The following is a 12434-nucleotide window of genomic DNA, read 5'->3' as shown; positions in this document are numbered from 1 at the left end:
GCCATCTGGTCCCAGGGGACGCGTCCCCCCACCCCGAGCAGCCCCACGGAAGGGGGGCAGCCAGGCAGCCGCGCCAGGGGGGCTCGGGGCCTTATTTTGCGACATCGTGATGGCGCTGTCGGCCTCATCACCCAGCTCTGCTCGCCAGTGGGGTCAGGGTGCTGGGGCGGGTGGCAGGGGCTGTGAGTGCTGGCGGTGCAGGTGCTGGTGGTCTGGGTGCTGGTGATGTGGGTGCAGGTGCCGGTGATGTGGGTGCTGGCAGCACGGGTGCAGATGGTCTGGGTGCTGGCAAAGTGAGGGCAGAGGCTGGGAGTGCAGGTGATGTGGGTGTTGGAGATGTCTCAGGGTGCTGGTGTTGAGGGTGCTGACGTGCGGGCGCAGGCGGTGTGGGTGCGAGTGCTGGGGTGCTGATGCCGATGCCCTGGGTGCAGATCCCGGGGGTGCAGGCGCAGCGGGTGACGTGGGTACCAGTGATGTGGGCGCTGACACCGGGGACCACGACGCCCCAAGCCCAAACTCTCTCCGTGTGCTCAGGACGAACTCCCGTCCCCACTGCCAGCTGGGTGCTCCCTCCCCCAATGTGGGTGCTGTGGGTGCTATGGGTGCCCTCCTCCACCACCCGGCCATCTCCATCCCATCGCTCTCAGCTCCTGCCCCATGCTAGAGGGTGTCTCAGGGCAGCGCCTGCTGGGTGCCTGGGCAGGAGGGGCAGGGCAGGATCCGGCTCCTCGGCCCCCTCACCCATCCGCCAGCCCCGGTACCACAGCAGGGATATCCCAGGAACGCCATCCCCAGCAGCCCTGCCCCGTGGCTCGCCGCACCCATCGCCGACCACAGCACCCGAGTGACCCATCCGTGTCCCCCCCCAGGCACGCAAGGAGCCAGAGGAGCTGCCCGCCCCCATCTACCTCAACATCCAGGAGCTGCGGGAAGAAGCCGCAGCTGCCAGCTCGGCCCCGGAGGAACCCGGCAGTTCCGTGTCGGATTGGGAAACCCACACGGATACGGACAGTGGACATTTGTTTTATTATAACCCGGCGACGGGCGAGACCACGTGGGATTGTCCCTTTGGGCAGGCAGAAGATGGAGTGAGTCCCGTCGCCTCTCCCGCCTCCTCGCTCGCCCACAGCCCGGAGTTTCCCGAGTGGGAACAGTACGTGGATGAAGCCAGCGGACAGGCTTTTTTCTATAATTCGGTAACAGGTGAGACGTCGTGGGACCCCCCCACGCGGGAGACGGAGGCAGCTCCCGGGATATGTACCCTGGGGTGACGCGGTACGGTTCCATGGAGCAGAGGGTGAGCACCCAGCGAGGCGTGGGGATGATGATGGGGATGGGGATGGAGATGGAGATGGAGATGGAGATGGAGATGGAGATGGGGATGGACATGGAGACGGAGGTGGAGATGGGGATGGAGACAGGGATGGGAATGGAGATGGAGACGGAGATGGAGACGGAGATGGAGATGGAGATGGAGATGGAGATGGAGGTGGAGATGGAGGTGGAGATGGGGATGGGGATGGAGATGGGGATGGAGATGGAGATGATGGAGGTGGGGCAGCCCCCACCTGGGCTGGCCACGGCTGGGGGATGCGGATGCTCTTGGTGGGGCACAAGATCTTGACCTGGCTCTTCTCTCCAGCCGCCCACTCCGGAAGCGGACTATCCCGACCTGTCTCCAGATGAGCTGGAGGGTTATCCCGAGGAGGACTACTCGCCCATGGGCTCCTACGGTCAGGGGGCCGCTCTCTGTCTGTCCCCGAGGCGCTCCGAGGAGCTGGGCTCGCCCCCGGGCTGGTACGGGCACAGCCATCCCGAGGGAGCTGTGTTCTGCCCCGAGCACTTTGCCTCCGACACGGTACGGGGATGGGGACAGGGATGGGGATGGGGACGGGGATGGGGATATGGACAGGGATAGGGACAGGGATAGGGACAGGGATAGGGAGAAGCATGGGGACAGGGACAGGGACAGGGACAGGGACAGGGACAGGGATGGGATGGGGATGGGGACAGAGACATGGATGGGGACACAGATTGGGATAGGGACAGGGATAGGGATAGGAACAGGGTTGGGGATGAGGATAGGGACAGCAACAGCAATGGGGACAGGTACAGGGACATGGATACGGACAGAGATAGGGACAGGGATGTCTGGCAGGGGACGAGCATCCTTGTGGAGCCACAAAAGCAGAGGACAGGGGCTCTGGGGTGCAGTGGGTGCGAAGCTCAGCACCCATCTGGCACAGGCACCTCAGGCATCACCCGCTCCCTCCCTCCCTCCCTCCCCAGGTGAGGACGGGCGGCCGCCATGACCGGGCCAGCAGCAGCTCCAGCCAGGACAGCGGGCTCTTTGCCTGGCACAGCACCATGCCGCCGGCGCTGGGGGTCAAGGAGGAGAAGGTGAGCACCCTGGGGAGGGGCAGGCAGCCCTTCCCCACCCTGGCACCAGGGAGGGCAGGGGGCAAACCTGACACCCCCCCCAACCCCACGCTTTGCTTTCCAGTTTAAAAGCCTCGAAAAAGCCGGGGTGCTCAACCGGACCAAGACGGTAGACAGAGGGAAGCGGCTCCGGTAAGCACATCCTGGTGTCCCCCACTGCTGGAGAAGGGAGCCCCGGGGGGACGGAGGGGACAAGGGCTGTGCTGTCCCCCTGCGTGACCCCTCCTCTGCTCCCCAGGAAGAACTGGAGCTCCTCCTGGACGGTGCTGGAGGGGGGGATCCTCACTTTCTTCAAGGACTCCAAGCACTCATCTTCCGGTGCCTTGGTAAGAGCCCCAACAGCCTCGGTGGGGCCAGCACCCGTGGGATGGGGCCAGCACCCGTAGGATGGCACCAGCAGCTGTAGGATGGGGCCAGCAGCTGTGAGATGGGGCCAGCACCCATGGGACAGGGCCAACACCCATGGGATGGGGCCAGCACCCATGGGACAGGGCAAGGACCCACAGAATGGGGTCAGCACCTGCAGGATGGGGCCAGGACCCATGGAATGGGTCCAACACCCATGGGATGGAGTCAGGACCCATGGGATGGAGCCAGCACCCATGGGATGAGGCCAGCACCCATGGGATGGGGCCAGCACCTGTAGGATGGCGCCAGCAGCTGTAGGATGGGGCCAGCAGCTGTGAGATGGGGCCAGCACCCATGGGGACAGGGCCAACACCCATGGGATGGGGCCAGCACCCATGGGATGGGACCAGCACACATGGAATGAGACCAGCACCCACGGACAGGGTCAGCACCCATGGGATGGGGCCAGCACCCATGGGACAGGGCAAGAACCCACAGGATGGGGTCAGCACCTGCAGGATGGGGCCAGGACCCATGGTCCAACACCCTTGGGATGGAGCCAGGACCCATGGGATGGAGCCAGCACCCATGGGATGAGGCCAGCACCCATGGGATGAGGCCAGCACCCATGGGATGGGGCCAGCACCTGTAGGATGGCACCAGCAGCTGTAGGATGGGGCCAGCAGCTGTGAGATGGGGCCAACACCCATGGGATGGGACCAGCACCCATGGAATGAGACCAGCACCCATGGACAGGTTCAGCACCCATGGGATGGGGCCAGCACCCATGGGACAGGGCAAGAACCCACAGGATGGGGTCAGCACCTGCAGGATGGGGCCAGGACCCATGGAATGGGTCCAACACCCATGGGATGGAGTCAGGACCCGTGGGATGGAGCCACCACCCATGGGATGAGGCCAGCACCCGTGAGATGAGGCCAGCACCCGTGAGATGAGGCCAGCACCCATGGGATGGAGCCAGGACCCATGGAATGGGTCCAACACCTGTGGGATGGAGCCAGCACTCATGAGATGGAGCCAGGACCCACAGAACAGGGCCAGCACCCATGGGGCAGGCCCAGCACCCTGCACGAGGACCCCTCCCAGCACCGGGCCGGGTCGCCGCACGCCGGCACGTGTGCGCTCACACCTCCCCTCGCACACGCACGCTCCCCCTGGGTGGGAGCCGGGCTGGGGCCGGTGTCAGGGCGTCCTGACGAGCGCACGGAGCTCGTTGGGGCGAGCGAGGAGGAAGCGGTGCCTGACCCAGCCCCCCCCCGGCACCCAGCACCCGCCGCCCGGATGCAGAAGCCGCCGTGGGTCTTGCAACACCCTGCAGGGACGGCGGCAGGGGAAGGAGAGGGGCCGGACCCACACCCTCGGGGGGGGGGGACAACACGCGGTGCTGGCCCCACCGCTGGGATGTGGGCGCAGGGCTCTGTCTGGGGGGGGCCCTTCTGGAAAACAGGGATGGAGAGGGGTTGGATGGAGGGGGAGCACGGCCAAAGCACCCCGAAACCCAGGGCATGGGGAGAGCAAGCGGGTCTGATGCTTTTCCCCTGTGAAAACCCCCAAGGACTGTCCCCTCCCTGGGGACAGCCACCCGGACTCCTTTCCTTATGTAATGCTGCTTCTGCACAGTGCTGTCCCCAAGAGGGACCCTAAAACTGAAGACCCCCGGTGTCCCCGGGCAGGGCTGGGGATGTCCCACGAGGTGACGGCGGCTGTAGGGCCTGGCTGTCCCCAAGCTGGTGGCCACGACACCCACCCCACCGCAGCAGCACCCTGTCCTGGTCCTGCAGAGAGACCCCGGTGCCATGGGAGGGGACAGCGGTGTCCCACGGGGGACATTTGCCACTCCTGCCTTTCTGGAGGAGGAAAGCCCGCAGCCCCCCCGCAGAGCGGGACGCCGGTGTCCCCGTCCCCTTCGGGTGGGTGCCAGCGGTGCCACCCTCATCCCCTTGCTCCTGCAGCGGCACCCCAGCACCCTGACCACCCCCGAGCACACGGTGGAGCTGCGCGGGGCCACCCTCGCCTGGGCCGGCAAGGACAAGTCCAGCAAGAAGCACGTCCTGGAGGTGAGCTGGGTGACGGGGCGGGGGGACATCGGTCACCTATTCGGGTCCATGCACGGCCCGCGGGACGGTGGCGATGCCAGCACCTGCCCGGTTCATCCCACCAGCAGCGAAGGGGGTGTGCTGGGGTTGGTGGCGGTGGGGACACTGGGGCTGGGAGCAAAAGGACACGCTGTGCTGCCGGCCACTGTCCCTTTCCTACGGGCATGGAGATGTCACCAAGGGATATCCTGGTTCCCAGAGGGGTTTTTCCACTCGGGCTTTGCACAAGGAGGAGGTTTCCAGCCACCCTGGCTCGCCCACAAACGGCAACAATTGGGGTCATCGGTGTAATGAGTTGGGCACCGTTCTCAGCCACTACCTGACCCCCAAAGCCGGGCGGTTGTGACCAAATGCGGGCAGCCCCGCGGCCCTGCCCTGACCGCTGCCCACTGCTCCCACAGCTGAAGACGCGGGAGGGCTCGGAGTTCCTCATCCAGCATGACTCGGAGCAGATCATCACCGCCTGGCAGAAGGCGATCGCCGACAGCATCGGCCGGCTGGTGAGCAGGCGCCCGCCGCCCGCCAACCCCCACCCCGCCACCCTGGGGACGGGCACAGGGGTCTCACGCTGCCCCTTCCCTAGGGCACCGAGCTCCCCGGTGAGGAGGATGCCGAAAGCGGGGCTGAATTCGGCTCCCGGGAGAAGCTGGGGGGCGGCGAGGAGAAGAGGGCAGGTGAGCTCGGGCATCCCAGTCCAGGGACGGGCACCAGGGTGGCACCGGCAAAACCACCCACCAGGCAGGGTGGGGTGGCCGCCCCGCGGTGTCCCCAGCTCCCTGAGGTGGTGGGACGCGCCAGGAGCGCCTCAGTCCCTTGGGACGATGCTGACCTGTGCCCTGTCCCCGCCAGCGGCCGGGCAGGTGATGGGCAGTGCCAGCGGCGAGAGCGACTCCAGCAAAGTCCGGAACAAACTCCGCAAGTTCCTGCAGAGGCGGCCGACGCTGCAGTCCCTGCGCGAGCGGGGCTACATCAAGGGTGGGTGCTCAGGATGGGGCTGAGCCCCCTCAGGGTGTCCCCAGGCTGGAAGGTGGGTGGGGACAGCCAAGGATGGAGCTGGGACAGAGGGTTGGGGGACCAAGCCCAACCCCGACCCGACGTCTTGGTGATGGGCTTGGGCATGTCCCATCACCTCCAGCCACCCCGGTGTCACACCCGTGTGGGAACGGGACCCTCTGCGATGTCCCCAACCTGGTCTCCCACCCCAGACCCGCCACCGGGTGTCCCTTCAGTGTCACCCAGCCGTGCTCAAGTCCCTGTTGGTTTTTCCAGATCAGGTTTTCGGCTGCTCCCTGCAAGCGCTGTGCGAGCGGGAGCGGGGGACGGTGCCCCGCTTCGTCCTGCAGTGCATCCAGACCGTGGAGAGGAGAGGTACCGCCCCGGGGCTCGGGGACAGGGACAACCCGGGGGGCACCGGGATGGGGACAGGTCTGGGTAAAGCCTAAATTGGGTGGTTGGATTTTCCCTGGAATCCCAGTGCTGGCTGCTGTGGGCACCAGCACGGCCGTACTCGGTCGCTGTCACCATGTGCCGGCCGGCTGTGGGCATCTTACAGGGGACAGTGGGGACACGTGGGTACCTGGAGCATCCTCGGTGGTGGCTGGTGTCACATCCCAGGGCGGGTTGTGGTTAACCAGGAGCTTTCCCCCCATCTCCACCACTGTCCTCTGCCAGGTCTGGACATCGACGGGCTGTACCGGGTCAGCGGCAACCTGGCCACCATCCAGAAACTGCGCTACAAAGTGGAGCACGGTAAGGTCACCCGCGGTGACAACGGGGGGCAAATGGAATATAACCCCCCACCAAGGGCAGGGTGACGGGGCTCCGGCCGGGGAGGGAGGGGACAGGGACCCTCACCCATCCCTGGGGCTCTGGGACCTGCCTGAGGTGCTGCCCCGGCCCCGCAGATGAGCACCTGGACTTGGACGACGGGCGCTGGGAGGACATCCACGTTGTCACCGGGGCGCTGAAGCTCTTCTTCCGGGAGCTGCCGGAGCCGCTCGTCCCCTTCAGCCACTTCGACAAGTTCATCGCTGCCATCAGTGAGGCCCGGGGACAGGGACGGGGATGGGATGGAATGGGATGGGGATGGGATGGGGATGGGAACGGGGACAGCGATAGGGATGGGGACGGCGATGGGGATGCGGATGAGGATGGGGACGGGGATGGAATGGGGATGGGGATTGAGATTGGGATGGGGATAGGGAGAGGGATGGGAATGGGGACAGGGACGGGGACAGGGATGGGGACAGATGCTCCGGCTGCCGGAGCCAGCACCCCACCCTGTCTTCCCACCCCTTGCAGAGATGCAGGACCCGACCAGGCGGGGCCAGTGCATCCATGACCTGGTGTTCTCCCTCCCGCCCGCCCACCATGACACCATGAAGGTCCTCTTCCGCCACCTCTGCAGGTGACACCCATCTCACTCCCCCCAAACCCGAGCCGGTGGCAGGAAGGGGGACAGGACCTGGGTTTGGGGACATGCCGGGTGACACCGTCCCTTGTCCCTGCAGGGTTATCGAGTACAAGGAGGAGAACCGCATGTCGGTGCAGAGCATCGCCATCGTCTTTGGCCCCACGCTGCTGCGGCCGGCAAGCGAGGAGGGGAACATGGCCATGCACATGGTCTTCCAGAACCAGGTGGTGGAGCACATCCTCAACCAGTACAGCTACATCTTCCCCGACAGCTAAAACCCCCTGGGGACATGCGTGGGGACAAGCCCAGCAGTGGGGACATGAAGGAGCAGCATCTCAGGGGAAGGACTTGGCCGTGTGTCACCTCGGACGATGGGTGGTGGCAATCGTGGACTCAATGAAGGGCAGTGCGGTGGCCTGGCTCGCTCGGGATGCGGCTCAAGGGACGGGTGCCGGAGCTGGGGACACCCCGAGCACCCCGTCTTCTTCTGCCACCCGCTCCCGCTGGGCCCGGATTCGCGGAGGCTGAGCCCCAGGGGGTGCGTGGGGTTTGGGGGGGTCCCCATTGGTCAAGAGGGGACGACGGAACCCCAGCTCGCCGGGGCCAGCGGCACAGACCTGGCATCCCCGGGATAAGGGGACGGAGGTGCCCGGCCGGGCAGTGCCTGCAGGGACGGTGCCACCGGCGGGGCAGGCAGGGAGAAGCCAGGCTGTGCCATGGCTGGAGCCGGCGTCCGGCATGAGCCCGCCGCCGTATTCCCGAATAAAGAGCCTGTTCAGCCGCAAGGACGAGGCGTTGCTGGCAGGGCACAGGGACATCCCCGGGGACACCAGTGGCACAGCAGGGGCTCAGTGCCCCTTGGCTCCTGGTGACCCTTGGGGACAAGATGTGCCCTTTGTGCCCCACGAGGACGAGGGGACCTCGGCATCCCCAGAGGAGGGAGACTGCAGGCCACCCCTTTCCTGGCTGGCATCGCCAAACCCCATGTCACTGCAAGTGTCACCGCAGGCAGCGGGGATGGGTGCTGAAAGCGATATGGCGGGGAGCGGGTGCCAGTGGGACGTGAGCTCCCGTCACCCAGAGTCACCGCTCTGGGGTGGGGACACTTTGGGTCACGATGGAGATGATTCGGGACACAACCAGGGCAGTAAGGGACGCAAAAGGGACAGTAAGGGACACAAGTGAAATGCTTTGGGACATAATGGGGACGCTAAAGGGCATCACAGGGACAGGAGGATGACACTTTGGGACACGGTGGTGACACTTTGGGACACAACAGGGGCAGGTCAGCACACGACAGGGGTTTGGGACACGGTGGGGATGGCTGGGATATAGAGAGGACACTTTGGGATGAGGCGGGGACACTTGGGGACACAACAAGGGCACTTTGGGGTGCAGTGGGGATGCTTTGGGACGTAACGGGGACACTTTGGGACACGAGGGGACATGAGGGGTCACGACGGAGACCCTTTGGGATGCAGTGGGGACAGTCTGGGGCACAAGAGGATGCTTCAAGGGTGCAGCAGGGGCACTTGGGGACAGGACGGGGACCCTTTGGGATGCAGTGGGGAGGTTTGGGGGCACAAGGGGATACTTTGGGGGACACCTGAGGGTGTGCAGCAGGGCCACTTTGGGACAGGAGGGGACACAGCGGGGACACTTCGGGATGCAGCGGGAACACTTTGGGGCACAAGGAGGTACCTCGGGACACGAGGGGATGCTTGAGGGGTGCGGCGGTGGTAGTTTGGGACCGGAGGGGACCCTTGGGGACACGCTCCGGGACACCAAGGGGAAACTTCGGGCCCCCGCGGGCAGACCTGGGCCCCCTCCGGGGCGGGGCGGCGGCGGGGGCCGGGCCGGGGTCCCGGCGGGGCGGGCCGGGGGCGGTGCCGGTCCCGGGCCGGGCGGGCGGGGGCCGAGCCCGGGCAGAGCCCCGCTGCCGGCCCCGCTCCGCGCCCCCCGCCCCGGCTCCATCTTGTGCGCGGCCGCCGCCGAGCGGCTCCAGGTGCGGGGGGGGGGGGGATCGGGGGGACCGGGGGCGGGGGGGGGGGGGGTCGCTCCTCCCGGTCCCGCGCAGGGACCCGCCGAGGGGGGGAGCGCGACGCCGCGGGGCGGGAGGGGACCCTGGGGCGCCCCCACCTCGGGACCCACGGAGTGACACCCACCCCCCCCGGGGCCGTGGGGGACCCCCGCAGCGATCCCCCCTCCGCTCCTTGGGACCCCCGGGAGGGCCCGCCCCCCCCCCTCCGCGGCCGTACGGGACCCCCGGGGCTGTAGGGGACCCCTGGGACCGATGCCCCCCATACAGCCGTGCAGGACCCCCAGAGGGACACACCCCCCCCCGCCTTGGGACCCCCGGAGCGACTCCCCCGAGGGCCATGCGAGACCCCCATCAGTCCCATGCCCCCCGCCCCCCCACAACCGGGGCTGTGCAGGACCGGGGACCGCGTGGAACCACCAGCAGCGACCACCCCCCCACCCCGAGCCTCACAGGGACCCCCCCAGACCCCCCCAGCACCAACCCCCCCCGAGCCTCACAGAGATTCCCCAGACACCCCCCCAGCAGCAACCCCCCCCAGAGCCTCACAGAGATCCCCAGGACCCCCCCAGCAGCAACCCCTCCCAGAGCCTCACGGAGATCCCCCAGACCCCCCCCCCCAGCAGCAACCCCCCCCAGAGCCTCACAGAGATCCCCCAGGACCCCCCCAGCAGCAACCCCCCCCCAGAGCCTCACAGAGATCCCCCAGACCCCCCCAGCAGCAACCCCCCCCAGAGCCTCACAGAGATCCCCCAGGACCCCCCCCAGCAGCAACCCCCCCCAGAGCCTCACAGAGATCCCCCAGAGCCCCCCCAGCAGCAACCCCCCAGAGCCTCACAGAGATCCCCAGGACCCCCCCCAGCAGCAACCCCCCCCAAAGCCTCACAGAGATCCCCAGAGCCCCCCCCAGCAGCAACCCCCCAGAGCCTCACAGAGATCCCCCAGGACCCCCCCCCAGCAGCAACCCCCCCCAGAGCCTCACAGAGATCCCCAGAGCCCCCCCAGCAGCAACACCCCCAGAGCCTCACAGAGATCCCCCAGGACCCCCCCCAGCAGCAACCCCCCCAGAGCCTCACAGAGATCCCCCGGACCCCCCCCAGCAGCAACCCCCCCCCAGAGCCTCACAGAGATCCCCCAGGACCCCCAGCAGTGACCATCTCCCAGACCCTCACAGAGTCCCCCCCAGACCCCCCCCCCCCGAGCAGCAACCCCCCTCCTAGATCCTCACAGGGCCCCCCAGACTCCCCCAGCAGCGACCCTCCCCCAGCCCGCCCCCCCACTTCCCCTTGCTGCCACAGGACCCCCCCAGTGCTCGGCGCTGCACAGGCAGGATCCGACCCCAACCCAACTGGGGGCAGGGACCCCCCAGGGCCGAGAGGTAGGGACCCCCCCGGGCCAGGGGTGGGGGACCCCCCCCGGGGCTGTCACCCCCCCCCCCCCAACCCCCCCAGGACCAGGCACCAAGGGGTTACGGCGCAGAACTGGCTTTGGTGGCCAAAATCCCTCTTAAGGCATTAATCGCAGTGGGAAAGGGGGGGGGGGGGAACAGGGTCACCGTGTCGTCCCCCCCCCCCCGCGCTGTCCCCAGCCCTGGCGGGGTGGGGTGGGGGGCGGGGACAAGTGCACCCGGCCTGAAAATTTAAGCCAAATCACTAAACCTAGCTTAAAATTCAATGGGATTTGGGGGGGGGGGGGGAAGGTGGGAGGGGGATGCGCTGGGGAGCGGGGTTGGAGGTTTGGGGGGCACATCTGGCACCCCGCCCGGTGGGGGGGCCCAGGCATTAGTCAGGGTGTAAAGGTCGGGAGCTGGCAGTGTTTGCACGCACGGTGCGGAAGTGGCACCGTCCCCGTGTCCCTGTCCCCGGCGGCGGCTCCCGGCTGGCAGCAGGTAGGGACGGCAGGGCTGGGTGCCCCCCATCCCGGCAGGATGGGGGGGGGTGTCATCGTCCCCCACCCCAGGGTGGGCACCTGCTGGGGACCTGCTGTCTGTCCCGCGCGGTGACACGGGGGTCCCAGCCGGCTCTGCCCCGGGCAGGTGTCCCCTGGGCCTGGCATGACTGGGTGTCCCGCTCCCCGTGGGGACAGGGACTCGGAGGTGCTGCTGCATCAGGGGTGGCTCGGGGGGTCCCCATGGCCCCATAGGGATCAGGCTCTGGGGGTCCCCACAGCCCCATAGGGACTGGGCTCTGGGGGTCCTCACAGTCCCACAGGGACCAGGCTCTGGGGGTCCCCACAGAGACTGGCTGTGAGGGTCCCCATAGCCCATAGGGACCGGGCTCTGGGGGTCCCTATAGAGACTGGCTGTGAGGGTCCCATAGCCCATAGGGACTGGGCTCTGGGGGTCCCCATAGGGACGGGGCTCTGGGGGTCCCCACGGCCCCATATGGCCCAGACCTCGCTCTCCTGATCCCAGCTCCTGCCCCATGTCACCATGGCCGTGGTGGCGGGATGGGGGCAGCCGCCCACATACTGTGGCCAAATCCTGCTCCACCCCGCACCCAGCATCACCCCTTTCCCTTGGACACCCCCCTCCCAGGTGACACTGCCTCTGGAAGGACCCCCTGGGGCAGGGATCCATCTGTGGGTGACACTAGGTCCTGGCCGGGCATTTTGGGGTGCAGGGGGGGGAGAAGAGCATCTGCGGGGTTCCCACCCCCTCCCTGGTCCCCCCATCACCGCAGACCCCGCCGTGCCGAGATGGTGCCAGACGCCTGAGCCACCTCCCCGGCGGGGACCAGCCATGGAGACGGTCGTCATCGTGGCCATCGGGGTGCTGGCCACCATCTTCCTGGCGTCCTTCGTGGCACTGGTGGTGGTCTGCCGGCAGCGGTACTGCCACCCCAAAGACCTCCGGCACCACTACGACACCAAGTGAGTGATCCCGCGGGGGTGGCATCGTCCCCGTCCCCACCGGGTGAGGCGGGTCAGGGAGGGACCCCAACCCCATGTGCTGTGGACAATGCTGGGGACATGTCCCCATCATCAGGGACATCATCAGGGGGATGACGCTGGGGACACGTCCAGCATCATCAGGGCGTTGGGGGGTGGGGGGGAGCCCGAGCGGTGGCCTGTCACCAGG

General features: G+C 67.4%; 1 protein-coding gene across 1 annotated transcript; it reads left to right on the top strand.

Annotated features, from left to right (window-relative positions):
- The first annotated feature begins 1211 nt into the window (after nt 1–1211).
- On the top strand, nt 1212–7653 carry ARHGAP27 (Rho GTPase activating protein 27). Its single transcript, XM_050911628.1, has 14 exons — nt 1212–1297; nt 1643–1858; nt 2290–2400; nt 2504–2571; nt 2678–2765; nt 4761–4865; nt 5306–5404; nt 5488–5578; nt 5703–5879; nt 6174–6272; nt 6576–6653; nt 6809–6943; nt 7206–7311; nt 7415–7653. The coding sequence occupies exons 1-14, from the start codon at nt 1256–1258 to the stop codon at nt 7590–7592; spliced, it is 1593 nt and encodes a 530-aa protein (XP_050767585.1). The 5' UTR covers nt 1212–1255; the 3' UTR covers nt 7593–7653.
- The last annotated feature ends 4781 nt before the right edge of the window (nt 7654–12434 follow it).

Source organism: Gymnogyps californianus, chromosome 28 (assembly GCF_018139145.2).
Source record: "Gymnogyps californianus isolate 813 chromosome 28, ASM1813914v2, whole genome shotgun sequence".
NCBI classification, from domain to species: domain Eukaryota; kingdom Metazoa; phylum Chordata; class Aves; order Accipitriformes; family Cathartidae; genus Gymnogyps; species Gymnogyps californianus.
The sequence above is the reverse complement of the archived record's forward strand: the minus strand, read 5'-3'. Positions and strand labels throughout refer to the sequence as shown.